Source organism: Garra rufa, chromosome 19 (genome assembly GCF_049309525.1).
Source record: "Garra rufa chromosome 19, GarRuf1.0, whole genome shotgun sequence".
NCBI lineage: Eukaryota > Metazoa > Chordata > Actinopteri > Cypriniformes > Cyprinidae > Garra > Garra rufa.
Window position 1 is genome coordinate 23,666,908 of NC_133379.1, and position 27,059 is coordinate 23,693,966.

A 27,059-nucleotide genomic window follows, 5' to 3' on the forward strand; every position below is an offset into this window, starting at 1 on the left:
TCAATATGTTCGTCTTTGAATATTTTCAGCACGTGATTCATGTTTAAAGTGTGTTGTGAAGAATATCTTTCTTCTTTAAGAAATAATCTCTGTTGAAGCTTTCCAGTAGTTGTTTAACTGTAAGGTCACGGCTTTTTTTTAGCAGATGCATATGCCTCTACGTTCACATGTAGAGGATATTTACCAGGAAATGTTTTTTGGACTGAATCACTTCCTCTGATTTACAGCTGCACGGCATCTCACTGAAAAAAGACAAACAATCTCAGGCTCATTTCTTTTTATATCTTCGTACTTTCTGTTTCATATTTTCATGTTTGAATTGAAATAAAATAATTACATTTACTAATAAACTGGTGATTATTTTATAATTGACCTCTGATTATTACTGTTTAAATACTAATTTATACAACACAAACTCGTGCTAATACTGTAAAAAAAGGGACGTTGTTAAAGTTACAACTGTAAAGCAATTATAGTTAACTGTACAACTGTAATAATGCCAGAGTGATTTTAAATATGTCAGAAAGATGATAACAGTGAGGGGTACAAATAAACTCTTTTCAAGATTTTCATTTTAAAATTAATACATTCTCTTGTGAACTGTAAAAGCTGTTTCTTGTTATGTATGAGTTTTTTTGTTGTTTTTTTTCGAAAGAAACGAAACTTAGTTTGGGGGTTTCCATTGTATCAAAGGTGTGGCTTCAAGATATTCCCCACCTCTTAAGCAGCTGTTTGCACATTCTGAATTTTTCATCCAAGAGGTAAGCATTGTATTTCTCTAAACTTTTACACTATATCGACAAACACCCTCACCAGCACCACAACAGCACATGAACAGTTTTGTTCGTTTTATCTAGACTTAAACATGTGGGCAGAGGATGATTTGTATCCAGGTGTGCCGTGTCTCCAAAGCTACTCGGTGCCTGTGAATGGTAAAAAATACCTAATGTATCATGGGACCTCTCGAAATGCTGCACAGCGGATCATGGCCCGTGGATTTCGGCCATCTCCGAATGGCATGCTTGGACGTGGCGTCTACCTCAGCCGAGATCTCAACAAGGCCAGCAGATACCCACTTCATCTGCCTGAACATGAAAGAGTTGTGATTAGAATGCATGTCAATGTTGGGAAAGTGAAGAAGATTGACTATCAAGGTCATCCAATGCAGAAAACCTGGCATGATCACGGGTACGACACTGCCTGGTGCCCTCCAGAATGCGGCATGGTGCCGAGCGGCCTGGAGGAAGACTGCGTTTGGGATCCACGCCGGATTCAGATCATTGATATCATTTACCCAAAAGAGCAGTATGGCTATTGTCATTAAAAATGCATAAAATATGCAGTAGAAATAGAAAAATTGAAATTGACATTACAAATGTATTTTTCATGCTTTCTAAGAATAAAAAAAATGCTGTCAAATTAATCTCTGCATTGTTAAAGTTATATTTTTGATGGTCTGGTTTCCGTTCTCATCTGCGTACAGCTATTTTTAGCTGTAAAAAACAACTTGTTTTGCTGCTTGATTTTGCAAAATGTTATGTCTTGCCATGTTATTTTAATGTGTTATCTTAATTATGAACACTCTGGTTTGTAGCGCAAAGAGTTTAACAGTTTACTGCACTTTGTTATTCTTCTTATCGTTATTTCTCTATAGTGGCTAATCAATCGTATGTCTCGCTCATAGGCTTACTTTTGCGATAAAGAACAAGTTGGATAAATACAGTAAAACAAAAGTAAGTCTTACCATCAGAACGTGTTTTGGCCAAAGGAGAACTCTCAGAACAACATCTTACAATATTTGTATCCTTTAAACAAGTTCTTGCCAGCTTCTCTGATTTGTTAGGCTACTTTTTTCTCATGGACCTCGCCTCCCACATATTTACATTTAAACTAAGAGCTGAGTCTCTGTTTGACTCTCCTCATGGTTATAAAACTTATTTACATTCCAGCTACTTTTACTTTTAGAATTAAGGAAAGGAAAAGGAAACGACGTGACGTGTGACAAGCTTTAATAATTTCAGTTTAGCATTATATTATAATATTTACAATAATGTTAAAAGAAGTGTAAAAGTGTTTCTCATTATTAAAAATTAAAGACTATTGAAGTGCGATTAGTTAAAAGCACAGGATATTTCTGCATAGTTCTTCGCCCATTTCCTTCCTGAGTTTTTCTCCCATCTGTTTTTGGAAGTTCCCATGTCCCAATTTATCCTTGAAGATTTATGCCTGTTGATTTGTATTGTCTGTCGATATCTGCAGCCTTTTTTTAGACTTTGCCTTATTAGACTTGTTTGCATTCTGCTAATTTTGACTTTAAATAAAATAGCCTTATAGCTATTCAGACCACACTTGAGTCATTTCACCATTCGTGGCACTGGTTTATACTTTGTAATCAGGATTTCAGGGTTACTGGCACCTCTATAAATCTTCAAGTATCTGAAGAATGTTGACCTACTTTTTACTGGAATGATGTGGGCTGGCCAAGAAGTTAAATGTAGAAGTTTTGCACGTTCAAGAAATCTGTCAAAGATGATTGTTCTCAGTTAAGACTGAATTTGTCATTGTAGAGGTTAATAACATAAACTCAGACAGCGATGGATCCTTTTCACAGATTGCGACGATACATTTTCAATGTTAATAACATTGTATAGTCAATTTTTTTTTTTTTTTAACATTCATGCATATTTTTTAATGTACTCTACCTTGTGTTTTCTTAATTACTTTGACATTAAATTAGCTACTGTGTAAGTGTTTCTAACAGAGTGGTTTAACTACCTGTCATCGAATAGCGGCACTGAATGTAAACAATGCCACTGAACCAAACGAAACTTGCATATTTTGCTGATTATTGCAGCTGAAAATAGTCAATTATTGTCATGTTTTGGGCTGTACTATCGGTCTGACAAACATTTGGAGTACTATAGACTGCCAAAGGTTATAACAAATCAAAGAGAAGAGTGCAAAAACGGTCTGAAAAACAAAATGCATTTGTGGATTACCAAACTAAACTAGAAAATACAGGGCAAGAATCAAGAGTCAAGAGCTCACTTTGCTGCTTGATATTGCAAATTGGTGAGTCTTACCAAATCGGTAAGACTCTTAATAATAAACACATTGGTTTGTAGTCCAAACAGTTTTACTGTTTACTGTTGTTAGCCCGTCAGTATTGTTGTTGTACAGTGTGATAAAAAAATAACGTTAGATTGATGTGCGCATGCCCTGTATCCAGATCTGTCTTCCTTCTAGTCTAAACCATCCCGTGAAGCACTCACGGAAATGATCGAGCACCCACGGAAAAACACGAGATATTCTCGGTTCATTTTTTTTTTTACCAATAATAAGTAAATTGTAGCTTGTACGACTTTATTCTCGTTTTAATAGTTTATTTAAGGCAGGGTTTGGCGTTATTTTAATGGCAAATGTCAAGAGTGCATTAATACGAGAGGATGCCAGCAAATTAGAGAAATTATTGTAAACAGGTATACATTAAATAATTTTGTTCACTGAAGCGCATTCCTCATAGAAAGAATGTGTGTTGTTTAAGATAAATGTTGTGTTGTGATTTTATCAAACGCACCAAATATATATATAAATATATATATTTTTTTTTTATAATTATAAAAAATAAATGAATTTATATTGGACTGAAAAACAAATGCTGAAAGGGGAATTTGCCTCCTCAGTTCAAACAAATCAAGCATTTAAAAAATAAAAATCAAGAAACAGCAGTACTGGCGCGCTATTTTAAACTTCCTGGTTTTGGTCTGATTGGTGAAGTATCTTTATAATGATGATTGACAGCGTGGATGGCCAATGGCTATTATCTAATAAAGTGAAAGTAAAAGAAGAACGGCCCGTGCGTGCATTCTATTATCCTTTATTTATTTTTTTATTTTTTTATTTTTTACTTCCAGTAAGTGCTATATTTGAAAAGTGCCTGTTCAAATGACAGCTCGACGTAGTCTTATGTAGTTCTTGGCTACAAGGTTTAAGTCTATATTGTAATGTTCTAACTGGTCTACGGTCTTATTTAAAGGCTACAGGCATTTCCCGAGAACAAATACCACTGAAATAGCTTGTTTGAATTTGAGGGTTGGTAAGTGAAATTTCTCTATATAAGACAGATTATAAGTACAGATAACGTTGTGTATATATATAATTATTTTCGGTATTTTTTATAGTATAAATCCCAGTATTATTTGTTTATTGTTTTGTCTCTATTTGTGATTTGTCCAGGTGCAAAACATGTGGGGTGGAAATGGTTCTACTTTCCTCCAAGGCAACACAAATCCAGTATCAGGTCAAGTCTACACAATGTACCATGGCACATCCATGGAGGCTGCAAAGAAAATTAGAAAAGAGGGTTTTCGTCAGTCTGTTGTTGGCATGCTTGGACGTGGTGTTTACCTGAGCCGAGATCTAGAGAAGGCCCGTAGGTATCCTCTGAATCTGCAAGCATACCAGAGAGTGGTTCTGAAAGTCAAGGCAAATGTTGGGAAAGTGAAGAAGATTGACCGCCAAGGTCATCCACTCCAGAACACCTGGCATGATAACGGGTACGACACTGCCTGGTGCCCTCCAAAATGTGGCATGGTGCCGAGCGGCCTTGAAGAGGACTGTGTTTGGGATCCACAGCGGATTCAGGTCATTGAAATGATCTACCCGTTTTTAGAAGTTGTTTTACCCTGTCTGTTCTTTTTGTTACTACTTATGATTGAAATACTAACATAAAACTTAGGAAAAATAAAACAGGAAGAAATTACAGGATTATGTAGTGTTTTCTGATTGTTTAAAGAGTAATAGTCGGTCATCACTCTTTTTGTGTATTAAACTTATGATCGCATATCATTTGTCACACTGTATGATCAGAAGCTTTGTATTTTTTTTAATGTATTTATGTATTATGTAACATATTTTATGTATTTTTTTTCTGATTTTGACTGTGTTGACTCGTATTTGTGTTTAAAAGCACACACTCTGGACACATTTATCTGGTTATCTTATCTTTTCTATTTTGCTGTCTGGTTTATCACAGATGTTTGGCATGACTGTGAAAATTATTGAGAATTAATGCCATTAAAATACTGTTACAATAAAACACTGGGTGCAAACTGTGAATGGTACTGTGAAATGAAGCACACGTTTCAATCCTGAAGATATCTGTAAATACATACAAATGTACAAGGAACAACTGAATTTGAGAACTATAAATACACATGGAAACCAGCAACACTAAATGAGATAATTAACTAACAGTTGTAACATAAGTGCAAAACAAACTCAGTCCAACTCAAATACACATGACCCATTACACTTATTTCCTTGTTTGTATATTTTTGTGATCCGGCATAAAAGTTGTGAAACTGCTTATGCATGTGTTGCTCTGCTCACTGTGACCTTTCAGACTCCAGCACAACAAAACAGATATGATTAGAATAAATGAACAAACAAACAAACAGGGGGAAAAAATCGATACTTTTCATTTCAATGTTTTTATTGAAATTTATAATATAAAATATGAATAATATTGCATAAAATGTATGTTTTTCATATAGTGTTTTCACAACGCATCAACATTCGGCCATGTTGGCGGCACTCAACATAAACAAGGCCACTGAACCGAACGAAACCTGCATATTTTGCTGATTATTGCTACTGCAAATGAACATTTATTGTCATGTTTTGAGCTGTACTAATTGGTCAGACTTTACAGCACTATCCTTTACAAAATCCATCAATACATGCTTATATTTAGATATCTAATTTGTTTTCTTCAAGACTGGTCATAACATTTTCAAGATGTAAAACATTTTGCTGGCCAACCTATACAAAGACTCTTTGACTTCATTGATATGCCAACTGACATCATGCATCTGTCCTTTTGCATATACCTTATGTACATTCCAACATGCAAGTAGGAATTTTATTTGGCACAAAATGCAAAGTAGATGGGAGAGTGAAAAAGTTAGTAAAAAAGTTAGTATCTCCCTGTTGCTTTACATTGAGTGGTTGAATTTGAAAATACCCTAAAAATATTGTTTTTACTGGTCTGGAGCAAATGTCTATTAATATTGATCACAGTTTATGTAGGTCTTTATGCTTGTATGTTTTTAAATAAAAGTAAATAAAATAATTTTCTGTTTGGATCTTATCTGTATGAATCTTATCATGTGAGTTGTATTCATTGTTCATTAACCTGACATGTGTAAGCATGTTTTGTCACAGCTATGTAAATATTTCCTGATTTCTTTATGGCTTTCCAGGGAAACAGTCCTCTAAATCAGAAACAAAACTTAAATGACATTGAAACTTGGATTTCAAAGAAAATATATATATTGTAGCTCTTATTTCATTTCACTACTGCATTGTGAATTAATTAGAAATATTTAAGAAAACTTCATATCACTTGGAAGTGACATATTTTCTAAAGTTAATGCAAAAGTGAAGTTACGGCAGTTGCTTGTCTTTATAGAAGTTTAACAAATAAGATTTGATTATAACCTGTATATTTATTGTATCAGAGTCTCTTTGCTTATAGATGTTGGAATAAACAAAAAGACAACATGGATTTACCAAAAGGTCTTCTAACCAGTTTTATAATTGTGTACTCTTTTAATTTTATAAACTTAAAATCAATAAACTTAACAGCACTGTGCGTTATTCCATGTTTTTTGCAGTCAATAAAAGATGAATAGTAATTGAAACTCAGTGGAACACCTTTTGTCATGGACACACCCTGAAAATGTGCCATTTATATACCTGCTTTCAGAAGGAAGCAATCAGCTTTAGAAGCGACTTCAGAGGTAAAGCAACACCTAAATGCATATTGTGCTTTATTGGTCATTACATTTGTAAATCCTAAAGAAAAAATAACATAATAACTATTGAAATTATTTTATATTATAAATATGAACTACTGTCCCTTGTATCTCTTGTATCTTTTTGCCATTTGAGTTTCTAATTGTAATGTTTTTCTATTGATTTTTAAATTTTTTATTTGTCCAGGTGCAAACATGTGGGCTGAAGATGACTTGGGTCCAGGTGCTCCCCCATGTCTTGACAGTTACAGAGAACCAGTAGACGGTAATGTCTACAGAATGTATCATGGCACATCCAGGGAGGCTGCTGAAAAAATTAAACGGGAGGGATTTCGTCCGTCTTCTAATGGCATGTTTGGACGCGGTGTCTACCTCAGCCGAGATGTAAAGAAGGCTTCCAGATACCCTTTACATCTACATGAGAACCAGAGAGTGGTTGTGAGAGTGAAGGTCAATGTTGGGAGAGTGAAGAAGATTGACTATCAAGGTCATCCAATGCAGTATACCTGGCATGATCACGGGTATGACACTGCCTGGTGTCCTCCAAACTGTGGCATGGTGCGAAGTGGTCTTGAAGAAGACTGTGTTTGGGATCCAAGACGAATCACAGTCATTGATGTAATTCTTCCAAACATGTGGGCTGAAGACGACTTGGGTCTAGGTGCTCCACCATGTCTTGAGAGTTACAAAGAACCAGCTGATAATAGAGTCTACAGAATGTATCATGGCACATCCAGGGAGGCTGCTGTAAAAATTAAACGGGAGGGTTTTCGTCCGTCTTCTGATGGCATGTTTGGACGTGGAGTCTATCTCAGCCGAGATCTACAGAAGGCGTCCAAATACCCTCTGGATCTACCTGAGAACCAGAGAGTGGTTCTGAGAGTAAAGGTCAATGTTGGGAGAGTGAAGAAGATTGATCATCAAGGTCATCCACTGCAGAAAAAATGGCATGATCACGGTTACGACACTGCCTGGTGTCCTCCAAAATGTGGCATGGTGCCAAGTGGTCTTGAAGAAGACTGTGTCTGGGATCCAAGTCGAATCACTGTCATTAGTGAAATTTTTCCAAAGCAATGAGCATGCTTAAGAAATTTGTTTTTCTGAAATATTTTTTTAAAATGTTTCCAAATTGCATATGTGCTTTAAAATGGTGCTTTGATTGTAGTAGCCTACACCTTGAACTGGCTATAAATAAACTTAAAATGCTTCATGCTTATTCCGTTGAGTTATGTTTTTTTTTTTTTTTTTTTTTTTAATATATATTGATGTTTAAATACAAAACAAAATAATCAATGGGTATCCAAAAACGTGCTAGACTGTAACATATATAAATATATATTATTAACTTGATGTTTAGGTTTAGGTTTCTACTACCTGGTTTCTGTGTTTTTTTTTTCTTTTTCTTTTTTTGAACATGGATGTGACTAACTGGAGAATTGTGCTGACAGAGACCTCTGCTGGTCAATGATAGAAGTGTTAAGGATATTGCCGGAGCGGTAGTGACACAGGAACTCCTTGAACAAAGACTTGAATAAATTAAGTTTGCTTTTCTGTCTTTCTATCAAAAACAACAATATAAGTGAAAGGAATGAAGTCTTAGACAGTTATTAAAAACGTAAACTTTTCATTGCCAGAAAAATTCAAATTAAAAAAGCTTTCTCAGTCCCATCCTGCCCTGTTTTATTTTTTTTGTAACCATAATAAAAGGACACCCTCCTCTGTGTGCTTGAAGGTGAAAATAGTGAAAAAACAGGGATTGGTATTTGTCTTGATTTGCCTGATTGGCTGCTCAGCATCACATAGTCATCATACAACAACATGCGTGTTGATTTGATCTTTTTGAGCATTAATCTTTGCTTATTGTTCATTACCATGACCCTTTCAGACGTTCAGTCACAGCTAGTTTCTGTTAGGTGGAGATTTTACAAGAAAAATGAAAATGAAAGTAAAAATGAAATAAAGCTACTTTTTTGTACAGGTAAAACTCGTGGAGACTTGTTTGTCTAAATGTAATCATTCATATAACAGTTTATCAAGGTAAAGAGAAACTGAAAGTTTTTTCTTTTGCTCGAGGAAAATTTCCGCTGGACCCACCCTGAATAAGCTTGGAGTTCATAAAACTGCTTTCAGAAGATCTGTGCTCAGTGTTAGAAACAACATCAGAGGTAAGTCACCACTTGGTTTGTGCTGAGTACAAGAATTTTGTCTCTTTTTTATTTTATTTTTCACTTATATTTAGTAATTCATTTCCACTGATATCTTATGCATAACAAGATTATTTGTGGTCCAGGTGCAAACATGAGGGCTGAAGACGACTTGGGTCCAGGTGTTCCACCATGTCTTGAGAGTTATAGAGAACCACTAGATGGTAAAGTCTACAGAATGTATCATGGCACATCCAGGGCAGCTGCTGAAAAAATTAAACGGCAGGGTTTTAATCCGTCTTCTAAAGGTATGCTTGGACGTGGAGTCTATCTCAGCCGAGATCTACAGAAGGCCTCCAGATATCCTCTACGGCTACCTGAGAACCAGAGAGTGATTGTAAGAGTGAAAGTCAATGTTGGGAGAGTGAAGAAGATTGACCGTCAAGGTCATCCAATGCAGGAAACCTGGCATGATCACGGGTATGACACTGCCTGGTGCCCTCCAGACTGTGGCATGGTATCAAGTGGGCTTCAAGAAGACTGTGTTTGGGATCCAAGACGAATCACTGTCATTGATGTAATAGAATTGGCTCCAAGCCTTGAGAGTGACCAACAACCAGTTAAAGATAATATCTACGTAATGTATCATGGCACATCCAGAGAGGCTGCTGAAAACATTAAAAGAGTGGGTTTTAATCCGTCTACTCAAGGCAAGCTTGGGCGTGGTGTCTATCTCAGCCGAGATCTACAGAAGGCCTCCAGATACCCTCCGGATCTACCTGTGAACAAGAGAGTGGTTCTAAAAGTAAAGGTCAATTTTGGGAAAGTAATAAAGATTGATTTTAAAGGCCATTCAATGCAGAAAATCTGGCATTATTATGGGTATGACACTGCCTGGTGCCCTCCAAAATGTGGCATGGTGCAAAGAGGTCTTGAAGAAGACTGTGTTTGGGATCCAAGTCGAATCACTGTCATTGGTGAAATTTTCCCAAGCAAAAAGTGGTAATGAAATAGGCTATGCTTAAGGAATAAGTTGTTCTGAAATGGTTTCTGAAAATGTTACCAGCTTTTAAATATAAATTGCATGTGTGCTTTGAAATGGTGATTTGATAGTACACCCTGAACTTAAAGCAACAAACCTAATGCATATACCTTTGAGTTATGCTTTTTAGAATTGGTATTTTTTAAATACAAAATTAAATGCCAAATTGTTAAAATAAATAAAAATGTTTTCTTTTTTTTTTCTTTTTTTTTTTACAAAAAAAAAAACAAAAACAAAAAAAAACAGTATAGGTTAAAATGGTGTCTTGGACAATTAAAGAAAAAATTGAAATAAATGGTAAGATCCTCTCCTCTTTTTCCTTTTTTAACATTTGGTAACTACATTTAAGTTTAAAAAACAGTTTTTTGTTGTTCAAAGTGATTTTTTTTTTTTATGTTTAAGGACTTGTGTATTAAAAATAAAAATCTTAAAAAATATATATCACACATGTTTGAGCTCCAGGAACTTTTAATATGAGGCTATATGGTTATACTGTTCTGAACATTTTAAACAGGCCTTGTTGATGAAAACTGACTATATATGTCACAGTTATGTTTAGTTGCATTTTCATGGACTTTTAGTTTGTTTCTCATCACCTTCCTGCTTTCTGTCACCTGTTTGTCATTTTGGTTCATCATCATGTAATGAGCCTTACGTTTCTTTAGGTTTTCTCCTTCATTGTCGGTTGTTGTTTGTGTTTTGGTATACTGTTACGCATGTGAATTATTATCATTAAAAATGCCTTTATTTTAAAACATTTGCCTCTTCATTTTTGGATCTTGCTAAAATGTGACACCATTGAAGTTTTTATGAAATTTGAATTCACTGCAACATTTATAAGTGGGATATTAAGCATTAGCCCAGTTCTGTAAGGTTAATTGTTGTCATTTTTTTCTCAATTTGAACTTAATTTTGTTCTGAATTTTTGTATAATAATAAAAAATACCTTCAAAGCTATGCACTTCAAATGCGGCTCAACTTATCCTCTCCCTATAGGCTCAGTTTACCCCTCACTGGGGGCAAGTTGAGCCAAGAAACCACTTTTTTCTGTATGTTTGAAAAGTCATATTGTATAAGCAGTTTATTTTAGACCCAAAGTGTTTTTTTTAACCACATCCTGAAATTTGAACACATTACTGTCGTTACAGCTCATTTTAAAGACACTGTAAGTTAACGCTTAGCTCACCCTGCTCTTCATTTTTCAAACATATACATTTGAGTTATGTTTAAACTGTAACATATATAAATATGTATTATAAACCTAAATTAATGATCTTGTTCCTTTTTTTTTAAATCTTCTTTATTAACCAGAGAATTGTGCTGACAGAGTGACCTCTGCTGGTGAGTGATGCGTTAATGTGCTTCGCTGTTAGAACTACATTACGATGTCATTTTTTACACTCATTAGCCTACTTCTATAGATTTTAATGAGAAACCACGAGGAACAGGCGAATAAAGACTGGCAGTCAATGTTTATTGTTCAGAAATGGTTATTTCAAGAAATGTGAAGCATTTTGACTCGTTTAGGTGTCTCGTGTTCTGTGAGAGCTGTATGTTTAAGTGTAGGCCTAATCTGTTTTTCTGAATGTCTGAATGTGTTTCTTCATCTATTTGTCCGCATTGTTCTGAACTCCACTGTACAGTATAGCTGTGTCTTGCGACCAGGATCGTCCCAAGCATGGTTGCAATGTGTTCATAATCAAATGAGATAACCAACTGAGCAAGTGACGTCTTTGGACATACAAAACATGTTGATATCGCGTCCTTCCGTCCAGGCCATGATCTGAACGTCCATTGACAGCCAGAAAAAGTCGATTAATGACACTGAGAAATTATGTCTCATCAGGCCACAATCTAAACGTCCACTGACAGCCAGGACTAGTTGAGAAAAGACGTATAAAAAACTTTCATTCTGGCTCCTGTGAGGGCGTCTTCTGGATGTCTATAAATTACGTCTGTCTAATTTACGTCTATACAATGTCCAGAAAAGACGTGTAAAAAACTTTCATTCTGGCTCCTGTGAGGGCGTCTTCTGGATGTCTATAAATTACGTCTGTCTAATTTACGTCTATACAATGTCCAGAAAAGACGTGTAAAAAACTTTCATTCTGGCTCCTGTGAAGACGTCTTCTGGATGTCTATAAATTACGTCTTATAGACGTGATCTATACCACTTTTTGCTCGCTGGGAACATTTAAAATATGATTATGTTACCCTCGGATTTTACAGTGTACCCCACTCACGGGGCATGTTGTCACATTGGCTTCCTTTATTTTGCGTTAAATACAGAAAAACATATGCACTGTAAATGAAACAAAGCGACATATTTGAACTAGAATAATGTGACGTTAATGCTGATAAATATATATATATATATACTCTAAACCCCACATGGATTTACACAAACTGAGAAAAAGTGTTATGGTTATGCCCTGTGCATGTGTTGATTTGATCTTTTTGAGCATTAATCTGTGCTTATTTGTCATCATCATAACCCTTTCAACTATAGTTTCCAGTTAGGCGGAGAAATAGGTACGTGAAAACGTTTTTTTTGGGAATTGCGTAAACTGGGGGATTCTCGTTTCTACAGATGTAATCATTTATAAAATAGTTCATGAAGATAAAGAGAAACTGAAAGTTTCTTATTTTGCTTGTGTAAAAATTCCCATTGTGGACACACCCTGAATAAGTTTGCAGTTCATAAATCTGCTCTCAGAAGGTTTGCACTCAGTGTTAGGAGCAACATCTGAGGTAAGTCACTTTGTTTGTGTTAAGTGCAAGTATGTTGTCTGTTCCTTTCTATTACACGTGGTAATTACTTTCCGCTACTATTTTAATGATTCAGATGCAAACATGTGGGCAGAAGATGACTTGGGTCCAGGTGCTCCACCATGCCTCCAGAGTTATACGGCCCCAGAAGAAGACAAAGTCTATATAATGTATCATGGCACAGACCTTTTAGCTGCACTTAAAATTCTTCAGGAGGGTTTTAATCCGTCTTCTAAGGGCATGCTTGGACGTGGTGTCTACCTCAGCCGAGATCTACAGAAGGCCTCCAGATATCCTCTATGGCTACCTGAGAACCAGAGAGTGATTGTAAGAGTGAAGGTCAATGTTGGGAGAGTGAAGGAGATTGATCATCAAGGTCATCCACTGCAGAAAACCTGGCATGATCACGGGTACGACACTGCCTGGTGTCCTCCAAACTGTGGCATGGTACCAAGTGGACTTGAAGAAGACTGTGTCTGGGATCCAAGACGAATCACTGTCATTGATTTAATTCATCCAATGCTGGGGGAGCAAAATCCATGTGTAATCCTCTGACAATGCGATGTGTTTAGAATCCGGAAGCAATTTACAGTCATTGAGCAAATTCGTCCAATATTTAGGATGGCATACTGTAAAAAACCATGTACAAGTTGAGAAGTGCTTTCTTTTTTATTTAATTTAAATGGTCTCTTAAAATGACCGGTGTAAATCTGCAGAAGGCTCTCTGACCCATCTCTTTTGGACATGTCCAAAACTCAACGATTTTTGGTGTGACAAATTTAAGTGGTTTTCTGACTTGTATGCTTGTGTTTTTACACCTGATCCAGAAATTGCATTGTTTGGGTGTTCTGTTTCTCTATTAGATCATAATGTGTCTGTACAAAGTACCATAATTTACGGAATGATTATTGCTAAGAGTGTCATTCTAAGGCTGTGGAAAACAGAAACTGTTCCTCAGTTTAAGACCTGGTTACTGGAATATTGCATATGGAAAGAGTCCGGTATGGAGTTATGGGTAATCTAGATAAATTTTACAGTATATGGCAACCATTTTTAGACCATTTGGACAAATATAATATTACTTAAACCAGTAATATAATGCTTAGTATGCTGTCTACCCCCTTTTTGAGTGCTTTTGTTTTCACTTCAAACTGCCAATATGCCCTGATTACTCTTAAAAGTCTTTTTTTTTCTTTCACTTTTTTTAACTATTATTATTATTCTTGGAATTTTTTATTTTTATTTTTTTTTTTTTATGTATTTTGTTGCTATTTGGTTTGGTGTTTGTTATGCAATGTAAAATGAATAAAAATATTATAAAAAAAAATGGTCTCTTAAAATGTTTCTAGATTTAAAAATAAACATTCAAATAATGTTACATTCATTTAGAATTTTTTGTAATGCAGTGTGCCCAAACTCTACCAAAACACTGTACAAGACTGATCTCAAGTTATCAGAAATGTGTCTTCGCTTGCTAATGGTGGCACAAACAGATTTGAATTATCTTTATAGTTTTATAGTATATGATTGCTATAGTTTTATTAGTTTAATTAGTCGTGATTGGTGATAGGTGTTGGATAAATGTGTATTTTCATTTATGTATTTGTGCATCTATAGCTGAATATATTTTTTAATCAATAGAGGTTATAAACTCGGGCCCAGAGAATTTCTAAAGGAGCCTTTTCAATCAGCTCTGAAAAGCAAATAGGCCTATATCGGGGATCCTCAAATCTGGCTTGTGAGATCCACTTTCCAGCAGAGTTTAGCTTTTATCAAACTTACCACCTGTTATTTTCTAATGATCGTGAAGACATTGATTAGTATGCTCAGGTGTTTGATTAGGATTAAACTTTGAGGATCCATGTCAAGGATCCTCAAACAATAACAAACACTTTGGAATGCTACTGCATATCTGGTCCTGAAGTATTTCCGGAAGCGCCATTTTGAAATCTCATATCTGTCACAACAAGCACATACTTTTTAAGTCTAGCGATTAACTGTGATTAAAAATACCTGACCCTTTAAATCTGACTATGAGGTGCACACATACAAAGAACATTAAACGTTGGCTCAAAGCGGATCATTATCTGATTGATGCTGCATGTGTGTACAAAAGTTTTGAGAATTACATAAATATTGGAAACTGGAAAAGTTTTTATAATAGAAATTTGCATATACTCCAGAATGTTATGAAGAGTGAATAGATGAATTGCATAGTCCTTCTTTGCCTTCTTCTGCGGGATCGGAGTGCCACCAGTGCAGAGCTTGCTCAGGAATGGCAGGAGGCAGGTGTGAGCGCATCTGCACGCACAGTGAGGCCAAGACTTTTGGAAGATGGCCTGGTGTCAAGAAGAGCAGCAAAGAAGCCATTTCTCTCAAAAAAAAAAAAACATCAGGGAGAGATTGATCTTCTGCAAAAAGTATGGCGAATGGACTGCTGAGGACTGGGGCAAAGTCATATTCTCCAATGAAGCCTCTTTCCGATTGTTTGGGGCATCTGGAAAAAGGCTTGTCCGGAGAAGAAAAGGTGAGCGCTACCATCAGTCCTGTGTCATGCCAACAGTAAAGCATCCTGAGACCATTCATGTGTGGGGTTGCTTCTCATCCAAGGGAGTGGGCTCACTCACAATTTTGCCCAAAAACACAGCCATGAATAAAGAATGGTACCAAAACACCCTTCAACAGCAACTTCTTCCAACAACCCAACAACAATTTGATGAAGAACAATGCATTTTCCAGCACGATGGAGCACCGTGCCATAAGGCAAAAGTAATAACTAAGTGGCTCGGGGACTAAAACATAGTTTTGGATTTTGGATCCATGGCCTGGAAACTCCCCAGATCTTAATCCCACTGAGAACTTGTGGTCAATCCTCAAGACGCGGGTGGACAAACAAAAACCCACTAATTCTGACAAACTCCAAGAAGTGATTATGAAAGAATGGGTTGCTATCAGTCAGGATTTGGCCCAGAAGTTGATTGAGAGCATGCCCAGTCGAATTGCAGAGGTCCTGAAAAAGAAGGGCCAGCACTGCAAATACTGACTCTTTGCATAAATATCATGTAATTGTCGATAAAAGCCTTTGAAACGTATGAAGTGCTTGTTATTATATTTCAGTACATCACAGAAACAACTGAAACAAAGATCTAAAAGCAGTTGAGCAGCAAACTTTGTGAAAACTAATATTTGTGTCATGCTCAAACATTTTGGCCACGACTGTACATGTAAATGCAAACACACACACACACACACACACACACACACACACACACACACACACACACACACACACACACACACACACACACACACACACACACACACACACACACATATATATATATATATATATATATATATATATATATATGTTTATCTGCGTACCACTAGAGGGAGCCTGAGAACCACTAGAGTAAGACTGTGCACTGAGATTGTTATGAACAATGAAAAATCTAGCATAATAAAAAAATAATGTATTATTGAGAATTTGATTATTATACTACGCTCTGCTGACTATGCCTCACAACAATTTCTGAGAGTGAAGCTATGAAAATTAAATAATTAAAAATAGGCTTGTAAACACTTATAGCCTTGTAATTTTGTGTCATCCATACATATCTTTTTCACTTTTTTTTCAAAAGGTCTCTTTGATTGTAAAAATCAAGATTCAAAATCTGTAGGATGTGAGATGTGACTCAAAGTATAATACTTTCTCCATTTGAAACCATAAAAGGGGCACTACGGGGGTGGGTGATTGTTAATACAAATTATCCAGTTACAATATACAATTAAAAGAGAAGACAGCACATTCTGTAATAATTTCAGACTTTATTGTAGATGTTTTGATAAGAGTGGGCTCTCCCTCACTCTTTGATCCTGCGTGTACCTCATCTTCAAAGAAAGTATAAAGAGAGTGGGGTAAGTTTAGCCAGTGGGTAAATTGACCCACCCCCTATATTATGGCAAATTGAGCCATGGGAACACTTTTATAAGAAGCCATATTTTTAGAACCCTTTGTCATAGGTACATTCTGATCATTTTAAATGATAGGAAACATTCTGAAATTACTTTAGATACTTCCATTTTACTTTGCATCATTTTTCCTTATCTCAAGGAGCACATAAGTTAAAAATGGATAATCTTAACCCACAATACTCACCTATTAGACATTTAATTTAATATAATAAAGCAGAAATCTAGGCTAATAAACAACTCATTTAACATTTATAATTATTTTTAGGCCTACTATTACACTGTAAAAAGTTTTTCCAGTTTCAACTTAAAAACGTAAGATCAGCAGCTGCCTTAAGCTAAATCAACTTCTACTATTCATTTCAACTCACGACAATAAAATTAGTTAAAATGACTTGTACTTTTAAGTTGATTTAACTTATGAGTTGAAATGACTTGTACTTAAAAGTTGATTTAACTTAAAATTTTGATGCAGTTGCTAAACTTAAGTTTTTAAGTTGAAACTGGTGAAAACTTTTTACAGTGTAATATGATATTAATAAAATATTATAAATAGGCTACGCTGTGTTATAAATTGCTAGTATCAAAACAAGTGATTATAATGAGAAATATACTTAATTACAAGAAGTAACGTGTACAAAAAATATTATATACAATAATTTATCTGCTGGCTTGCTGGAGCTCTGAATTCATGTTTGCAGTGTTAAACTCCCTATTGCAGCCCCACTTCGCTCTTTCTTTTTTTTAAGGCTATTTTTTTTTTTTTTGCCTGGCCAACAACAGCAAATTTTGTGTTATTTATATTAGATCTGATCGGGTAAAAATCATTTTATTAGACATTCGAGATATTTTAAAAATTCGTTGGTAATTTTGTTGTTAGCACTTTTAGAAGACTGAGAGCAAATCATTACCGACAGAAATACAAAAACATACCAAATTACTAATTTAGAGAATCATCCACTGACTGTAATGAGTTGTAATGCAACCTGGTAATACAACGACCTTCAATGTCGTGTCCCGAGAGCGGCTGCGGAGCTGGCGAGAAAACACGGAGCGGATTATTTCGCGGAATCAGTAGATTTTTAGCGGAGCGGTAACAGAACGCTTTGAGCTGCGTTGATGGGAATTGGTGAGAGGGGCACATCAGCCGTTGAGGGCAGAGGGGCAGTGGCTCTAGCCATCGGGCCACCCCCCGTGCACGGCCCTGAGTTTAAATCATATCAGGCGAGTTATATTCACAGCTCATTAAAGGGTTAACCTGAAATGTTCAAACATGTTTTGTCACAGCTGTGTAAGTTCCTGTTCCCGATTTCCAGGAAAACAGTAGGCCTACTGGCCCGTAAATAAGAAATGAAACTTATTTTCGAAACTTCGTTTTAAAGTCAAATTATAGTTCTTATTTTTACTGCACTATTACTGAAACATGCAATCTACAATATAATTCATTACAAAAAGGTAACGTTTAATGAACAGTCTTATAATTATTATAAATTTTATAATTTCATATTATTTTCATTTTTTAGACTTAAAACCAAATAAAATCAGTAAACTTCACAGCAAAACGATTTATAAATTTCATGCATAAAGTGTTTGTGCAAACCATAGTTTATGAAGAGGAAAAGAAACTGAAACTTACTGGAACACTATTCGTCATGGACACACCCTGAAAGATATGCCATTTATATTCCGGCATTCAGTCAGCATAGAGGCAACATCAGAGGCGAGGCATCACTTTGTCTTGGTTAAAATATATTTTGTGATTTTTTTGGTCATTCATTAAAATTCCACTACTCTTCAGCGTACTGCAGGTCTGTCCAGGATTTCTGTTTTCTGCTCAGTCTGAATTTGTAATCGTAGAGGTAAGTAACATAAAGCATGACTATGGTTGTTAAAATTATTTAGACAAAAAGTTCTTGTATTCCACCAAATGTAAAGAAAAAAACAAACGCGGGCTGCATTTTCCAAAAACATTATAAGCCAAAACAAATTGCATAAACCCATTGCCACCAATGCTCTCTACAATCAACTCAGTTTCTAATGCATGCTTTTGAGAAATGCAGAGCTTCTTACAGACTTACAGTTTTTCTGCTGTTTTCTAAATAAACTTAAACATCAAAACGGTTTGTAGATTGGTTATTTTTTTGTGTTTAGGTTTAAACATGTGGGCAGAGAGTGACTTGTATCCAGGTGTGCCGTGTCTCCAAAGTAGTGCAGAGCCTGTGAATGGTGAAGTATACCGAATGTATCACGGCACTACCAAAACAGCAGCAGAACAGATCAAAATCCATGGCTTTCAGCCATCTGCAAATGGCATGCTGGGACGTGGAGTCTACCTCAGCCGAGATCTTAACAAGGCCAGCAGATATCCACTTGATAAGCCACGAGAGAGAGTTGTTATCAGAGTGAGAGTCAATGTTGGGAGAGTAAAGAAGATTGACTGTCAACGTCATCCAATGCAGAAAACGTGGCATGATCACGGGTACGACACTGCCTGGTGTCCTCCAAAATGTAAAATGGTGCCAAGTGGTCTTGAAGAAGACTGTGTCTGGGATCCGAAACGAATTACTATCATTGACGTAATTCCACCAAGCCTTCAAAGTGGTGAAAATCCAGTTGAAGGTAAAGAGTACACAATGTTTCATGGCACAACTAAGGAAAATGCAGAAAAAATCAAAGCTCATGGTTTTTGTCAGTCTGATGGCATGCTTGGGTGTGGAGTCTACCTCAGCCGAGATGTAGAAAAGGCCTCTAAATACCCTGAGCATGTTCCTGAACAGCAGAGAAGTGTCCTGAGAGTGAAAGTTAATGTTGGAAAAGTGATAAAGATTGAATATCGAGGCCATCTAATGCAAAATATCTGGCATGGTTATGGGTACGACACTGCCTGGATCTTAGAAAGTTTAATGGCTACAGGTAGTCTTGAGCAAGACTGTGTTTGGAATCCGAAGGCAATCACAGTCATTGATGTAATTCGTCCAGTTTAAGGAGTATGTGCTTTTTTTTTATTATGAGCAATAAAAATCCTAAAATATGCTATCTTAAAATACAATGCTTTATTGAGAATTGGATCATTATACTGTGCTATGCTGTCTTGCAACAATCTTTTCTGAAGCTGAAGTTAGAGCAATGAAATAATTAAAAACAGATCTCTTGTAAACACAGTTTTAGTTGCCTGTTATATGTACATACCTTTTTACTGACACTATTTGTAAATTCATTGCTAATTCATTGTCTTAGGCACTTAAAATGTCACTAGACTGTATTTTTGTTTGTATTATTGTGATCCCTGTCTATCTGTGTGCATAAATTTGATTTCAAATTTGAATTAACTGGGAAAGTTAATACTTTTTTCTTTTCAATTTGATTTTTGGAAATTTGAATGAAACATGCAATATATTATGCATTTTAATATTATAATAATCTGTTTGTTTTGATTCGAGCTTGATGAAAATAATTAAACCTGTAACATTGACACAAAACACTTGTTTGCTTGACTTATTAGTATATTTGGCTTGGATAATCATAGGTCTCGTTGCTTTTGAAGAAGACAAAGAAACAACACACTTTTACCAAATGGTTAAATGGCATTATCGAATCTTATAGAATTTACAGCAGTAAAGTCCATATACAGTATAAAAGTAATTATTCATATTAGAGTTTACCGAGATAAAGAGGAAGTGAAAACGTATTATTTAGTTCAATTATTATTTTCATTGTGGACATACTTTGGATTCTTTCAGAGGGTCTGCATTCAGTGTCCGAAGCAAAATCAGCATCACTTTATTTTTAGGCATTTCCCACATTTGATGATTTTATCTCCAATTTTTTTTTATACCAATATTTATTTCTACTAAGTTTTTTTTTTGTGGTTCACAGTAACATTTCACTTCAATTGTATTTATTTCAAGTTTGATGCTTTCTGTTTTTGTGGTCCAGTTACATGAAAGCTGCAAATAAATTTAGAAAAGAGAGGGTTTCATCTGTTTTCTTGTGGCATGTGGTTTTGAAAGTGATTCATACATTTTATGGGAATCTGTGTCTGTCTTCTCTGACCCCAAACTTTATTCTTAAAGCTGCCTCTTGTTAGTTTTACTCAGTGTTGAATACTAGTGTTGATCGTGGTCATTGAATAATATTTATAACATTTAAAAAATATATATTTAGGATCTTTTTGGAAATAATCATATAATCCTTTTCAACATAAAGAACCTACCTGTATACACCTTTAATGGGTCTTTTTATCGTTGTTTTAGACTTTTTAACATTTCATTACGTTTGGTGTGTTGAAGGCCATAGAGCTTGCTGATATTAAATGAAAAAACTACATATGAAACCACCCATATACAACCATAACACTATTTATCTTTATATCTCATCTATATTCTATTAACATGCAAATACTTATATTCTGGGCACAAACATGTAAAGCAGTAAGATGAGACTTGAGAAGAAAGTTCTACAAAGTTGATAATGGTTTTATTTTATTATACAATAAACATTTCTTTTATAAGGACATAATTTTTTACCCCGCTAAATAAGTTTATGTTTTATGCTGGTTATTATTTAAAAATTGGAATGAAATAAAAAGTAAATATTAAAAAATATACATTCTGTAAATGTAAGTCATGTTTTGATCTTATTTGTTTGAGCACATGAGTTCAGTTGTGTTGTTTGTTATTCTGAGCTGTTCATAGCTTTTATGTCGTTGCTGCGTATAGTTTTTAATTATGTGGGGCTAAACTAAAAAAATTAACTTATAATGTGCTTTTGAAGTGCGTGGGTGATTGGGTGCAGGTGCGGCTTGTTAGAACTCAGGGGATTGTGAACGATGCGTGATTGGTGTGCAAGAACCTGGCCAATCCGTGACAATTCTACACATGTTAGTATTGGTGGTTTATGGGCAATCTCCATAGGCATAATGGTTTTATTACTATACTACCCCTAAACCTACCCATCACAGAAAACTTTGTGCATTTCTAAAAATAAAAAAATAAAAAATAAAAACAGTTTAGTATGTTATGCCTTTTGAATTATGGGGATGTAATGTTCTCATAAACCACCTTCACATTGTAATACCACTGTACTACTCATGTCATTATGCAAATTTGTTATACAAATTAGATGGGGCATTTACAGGAAAACTGTCTTCTATAGCCAAAATGAAACTTAAATTACACTGGAACTTTATTTAAATCAAAACAAAGCAAAGCAAAACAAAAGAGGATAGTTTTCATTTTAATATCAATAAAGCATGTTTAATTGAGCAGATCATTTCACATCTTATTCCAAGTATTTTAAATATCAGTGCAGTTCCTGCTTTCTTTATACCAGTATCAATATACTGAGCTTTGTGAGAGTGGTTTGCTTTTGGATGCTGAAGAAAACCAAAAGATGACAACTATGCCAAATAGTTTTTTAGTCAGTATTATAACTATTTAATCTTCTAATCATAGATTTAAAAAAAAATCTAATAAAGTTTTCAAAGATGAAGTGAAACTAAAACTCAATGGAACGCCTGCCACCATAGACACACCCTGAAAGACACTACCTGGTGCCCTCCAAAATGTGGCATGGTGCTAAGTGGTCTTGAGGAAGACTGTGTTTGGGATCCAAAATGAGTCATTAGTAAAATACGCCAAAAAACACAGCTGATTTTAAACTGCTCATGTGCTGTAGAAAGATGATCAAATTATGAATTTGAAATGATTAATAAATTAAACATACCTCATTGACATATCTTTGAGTTATGTTTTCTATTTTTTCTATTTAATAAATGAATAAAGATAAATAAGATGACTAAATAAATACATATCATAAACCAGCAAAATAAAACAAAGGGAATATTTAAGGGAGAAAATGCCATTAACTTTTGTTATTTGATTTAACCAACCAGTCAGCAAACAGAAGGCAGATATTTTCCTCTTTGAAGAAAAAAAAATAAAACTTGCCTTTGCTTCTTAGATTCTGACATACAGTATATTGCATACTGATCCTCTCCTTTCCCTCCTTTCCAAACTGAAGGCTTTGACCTTTTAATTACCAGAAGCAATTCAAGCCATCATGAACTAAAACAGTTCCAACGTGATACAAGGTGCTGATCATTTACCATTTCACACATGTTGGTATTGGTGGTTTACGGTGACTCTCCATAGGCGTACAAGGTTTTCTATCGCCCTACACCAACCCTACCCCTAAACCTACCCCTCACAGGAAACTTGATCTGCACTATAGATTTTATCATGTGTTGATCTTACCTGTCTGAGCACATAAGACCATTTGTATTTATTGTTTGTTAACCTGTGCTGTTCAGACATCTGCTGTCATAGCCGTGTAAATACTTTCTGATTAGGTGGGGCAGTTACAGGAAAACAGTCTTCTACTGCCGAAATGAAACTTAAATTACATTGGAACTTTGTTTAAAACAAAACAAAAAAGATAGTTTTTAGATTAATATCAATAAAGGATGTTTAACTGAGCAGATCAGGTACCTATCATTCCAAGTATTTTATATAGTTAAAAAAGAAAGATCAGTGCAGTTCCTGCTTTCTTTATAACAATATACTGAGCTTTGGGAGAATCGCAGTATAGAGGTGTTTGCTTTTGGATGCTGGAGGAAACCAAAAGATGACAGTTCTATCAAACAGTCTTTCAATCAGTTTTATAACTGAACAATCTTCTAATCGTATGTTCTTTTTTAAAAATCCAATAAAGTTTACAAAGATAAAGAGAAACTAAAACTTATGGAACACCTGCCATCATAGACACACCCTCAAAGATGTGCCATTTATATACCTGCTTTTAGAAGGAAGAAGTCAGCTTTGGAAGCGACATCAGAGGTAAGACACCGCTTTGTCTTTGTGGAAACACATATTGTGCTTTTGTTGGTCTTAGTGTTTATAAAGCCCTATAATGTATCATAATATATGACTTTTAATGCTATTTAGTTTCTCATTATGTCTTTCTTTGTAACTCAGTTTGCTATGACTGGGTGAAATTCTGAGTTTTTATAAAAAAAGAAATTGTGTTTGTTTTTTTTTCAGGTGCAAACATGTGGGCTGAAGACGATTTGGGTCCAGGTGCTCCACCATGCCTGCAGAGTTACATAGAACCAGCAGACAGTAAAGTCTACAGAATGTATCACGGCACATCAAGGCAGGCTGCTGAAAAAGTCAAAGTCTTTGGCTTCAAACCATCTTCTAAAGGGATGCTTGGGCCTGGTGTCTACCTCAGCCGGGATCTAGAGAAGGCTTCCAGATATCCTTTGGATCTACCTGAGAACCAGAGAGTGGTTCTGAGAGTGAAAGTCAATGTTGGCAAAGTGATAAAGATTGATCGTCAAGGTCATCCACTGCAGAAAACCTGGCATGATCACGGGTACGACACTGCCTGGTGCCCTCCAAAATGTGGCATGGTGCCAAGTGGTCTTGAGGAAGACTGTGTTTGGGATCCAAAACGAATCACAGTCATTGGTGAAATACGCCCAAAAACACAAGGAGCACATGGTGTCTGCCATGGGCGCTATTGAAATTTGCTTTCCCATGAAGTGTGATATTAATAGTTCTAAAATGTTTTTCGAAAATGTTATACCAGATGTTGAATATAAACCACTTGTGTGCTTTAAAAAGATGATCAAATGATCAAACTGTGATACAATGATATAAATTAAACATACTTCATTGACATATCTTTGAGTTATGTTTTTTTTCTGTTTTTATATTCAATAAATTAATAAAGATAAATAAGATGACTAAATAAATATGTATAACAAACCAACAAAAATAAAACAAAGGGTATATTAAGGGCAGAACATGCCATTAACTTTTGTTATTTGATTTAACCAGCCAGTCAGCAAGTGGAAGGCAGATATTTTCTTCTTTTAAAGAAAAAAAATAAAAGGCTTTGACCTTTTTTATTACCAGAAGCAATTCTAGCCATCATGAACTATATAAAAACAGTTCCAACATGATACAAGGTGTGCTGATCATTTCCTATTTTACACATGTTGGTATTGGTGATATACAGGGACTCTCCAGGCGTAAAGGTTTTCTATTGCCCTACACCAATAATATACCTATAAATCTACCCCTCACAGAAAACTTTGTGCATATTTGGATAAAAAATAAAAATCCTTTAGTATGTTTTAAGGGTTTTGAATTATGGGATAATAAGCATCCTCGTAAACCACCTTTTTGAATGAAATGTAATATAAAATAAATTGTTATTCTATGTTTTCTAATATAATATTTCCTACTGTGCAGACATACAAAATAGTTTATAAAGCATTCAAATCTGTGTAGTTTCTGCTTGTTTTTATTCCAGTTTGATAGAAATCGTTAAACATGTGGACACAAATCATACTCTATTTACTTCAGACTTATCAATATATTGGGCTTGGACTATTATAGTATGGGTCTCTTTGCTTTTGAAAAAGGCAAAGAAGCAACACACTATAACCAAATAGTTAAATAGCCTTACCAAATCTAAAACTATATTTTGATGGCTTAAAGCTCTGTGGTGCTAGTAACTTTCACCTGTCTTCCTTTGGCACACTCGCATAAGTCAACAGGCCTCCAAATATCTGAATGATACCAACAATACTAACATACGGTACATTGGGCCTCTTTTTTTTTATTTAGAATTTTTAACATCTTTAATATTTCATTATGTATTTCAATATATCTAAGTGAATTGGAGACCACAGAGCTTGAAATGAACTTAAAAATGTATGCGACACCACAACTGCACCATAAAGCCCTTTATCTCTTTGTATACCTCATGTATATTTATTAACATGCAAATATTCATTTTTTGGACACAAAAATGCAAAGCAGATGAGACTTGAGATGAAAGTTCTAGAAAGTTAATATTCATTTTTATATTTCATTATACAATAAACACTTCTTTTATAAGGATATAATCCTTCCCTAGTATTTCATCAACCAAACAGACATATTAATATACGACTTGTTGTTTGTTTATTCTCTTTATTTGTGTGTTTTTTATGTTTTGGTGCTGGGTGTTATTTAGAAAAAAAAAATGAAATGAAAAGTAAATATAATTATAAGTCATATGTAAATGCAAGTCATATGTTTGAGCACATCAGTTCGTTGTATTATTTGCTAACCTGTCATAGCTGCACTAGTTTTTGAATAGGTAGGGCATTTTCAAGGAAATAGTCCTTAACGCCAAAAACGAAACTTAAACCAAACTGAAACTTTGTTTATATGGAAAAAAAAGTCATTGGAACACCTGTCCTGGATACACCCTGAAAGATATGGCATTTATATACCTGCTATCATAAGGAAGCAATCAGTTTTAGAACCGACATCAGAGATAAGACACCACTTTGTCATTGTGGTAATGAATCTAATGCTTTTGTTTGTCATTGTGTTTCTAAAGCCTATAACAAAAGAAAAAAATTATATTGTCATTATAAATTACTTTTTAATTCCATTTTATGCGTGTTTGTCATTGTGTCTTTCTTTGTAAGTCTGTTTGCTAGGGATCTGGTACAATTCTGAGTTTCTAATAATTTTTTGATATTTTAGATTTGTCCAGGTGCAAACATGTGGGTTGAAGACGACTTGGGTCCAAGAGTTCCGCCATGCCTTGAGAGTTACATAGGACCAGCAGACGGTAAAGTCTACCGAATGTACCATGGCACATCAAGGCAGGCGGCTGAAAAAATCAAAATCTCTGGCTTCAAACCATCTTCTGGAGGGATGCTTGGGCCTGGAGTTTACCTCAGCCGGGATCTAGAGAAGGCCTCCAGATACCCTCTGGAACTAGATGAGAACCAGAGAGTAGTTCTGAGAGTGAAAGTTGATGTTGGGAAAGTGAAGAAGATTGATCATAAAGGTCATCCAATGCAGTATACCTGGCATGATCACGGATACGACACTGCCTGGTGTCCCCCCAACTGTGGCATGGTGCGAAGTAATCTTGAGGAAGACTGTGTTTGGGATCCAAGACGAATCACAGTCATTGGTGAAATACGCCCAAAAACACAAGGAGCACGTGGAGCCTGGCATGAGCATTGAAATGTGCTTTTTTGTTGTTTGAAATTAATAGTTCTAAAATGTTTTTTGAAAATGTTATACCAGCTGTTGAATATAAACCACTCATGTGATTTGAAATGATGATCATATTGTAATACAATTATATAAATGATGAATAAATTAAACATAATTCATTGACGTCTTTGAGTTGTTGTTGTTTTTTTGTTTTTGTTTTTCATAAAAAAGGGAATGTTTAAGGGGAACATGGCTTTAACCTTTGATATCTAATTAAGCCAGTCATTCATTTTTTGCTTTG

The 27,059-nt window shown here is 35.2% G+C and overlaps 3 protein-coding genes across 3 annotated transcripts; all 3 read left to right on the top strand.

Annotated features, from left to right (window-relative positions):
- Positions 1 to 819: 819 nt before the first annotated feature.
- Positions 820 to 7,895, top strand: gig2e (grass carp reovirus (GCRV)-induced gene 2e). Its single transcript, XM_073823988.1, has 4 exons — positions 820 to 1,305; positions 2,517 to 2,542; positions 4,280 to 4,711; positions 7,006 to 7,895. Exons 1-4 carry the CDS (start codon positions 866 to 868, stop codon positions 7,893 to 7,895), a joined length of 1,788 nt encoding a protein of 595 aa, XP_073680089.1. The 5' UTR covers positions 820 to 865.
- Positions 7,896 to 9,116: 1,221 nt separating this feature from the next.
- Positions 9,117 to 9,968, top strand: LOC141292012 (uncharacterized). Its single transcript, XM_073823989.1, has one exon. The coding sequence runs from the start codon at positions 9,117 to 9,119 to the stop codon at positions 9,966 to 9,968; it is 852 nt and encodes a 283-aa protein (XP_073680090.1).
- Positions 9,969 to 12,857: 2,889 nt separating this feature from the next.
- LOC141292013 (uncharacterized) lies at positions 12,858 to 26,856 on the top strand. The gene is made up of 6 exons (XM_073823990.1): positions 12,858 to 13,283; positions 18,905 to 19,723; positions 23,548 to 23,581; positions 23,786 to 24,214; positions 26,294 to 26,297; positions 26,341 to 26,856. The coding sequence occupies exons 1-6, from the start codon at positions 12,858 to 12,860 to the stop codon at positions 26,783 to 26,785; spliced, it is 2,157 nt and encodes a 718-aa protein (XP_073680091.1). The 3' UTR covers positions 26,786 to 26,856.
- The last annotated feature ends 203 nt before the right edge of the window (positions 26,857 to 27,059 follow it).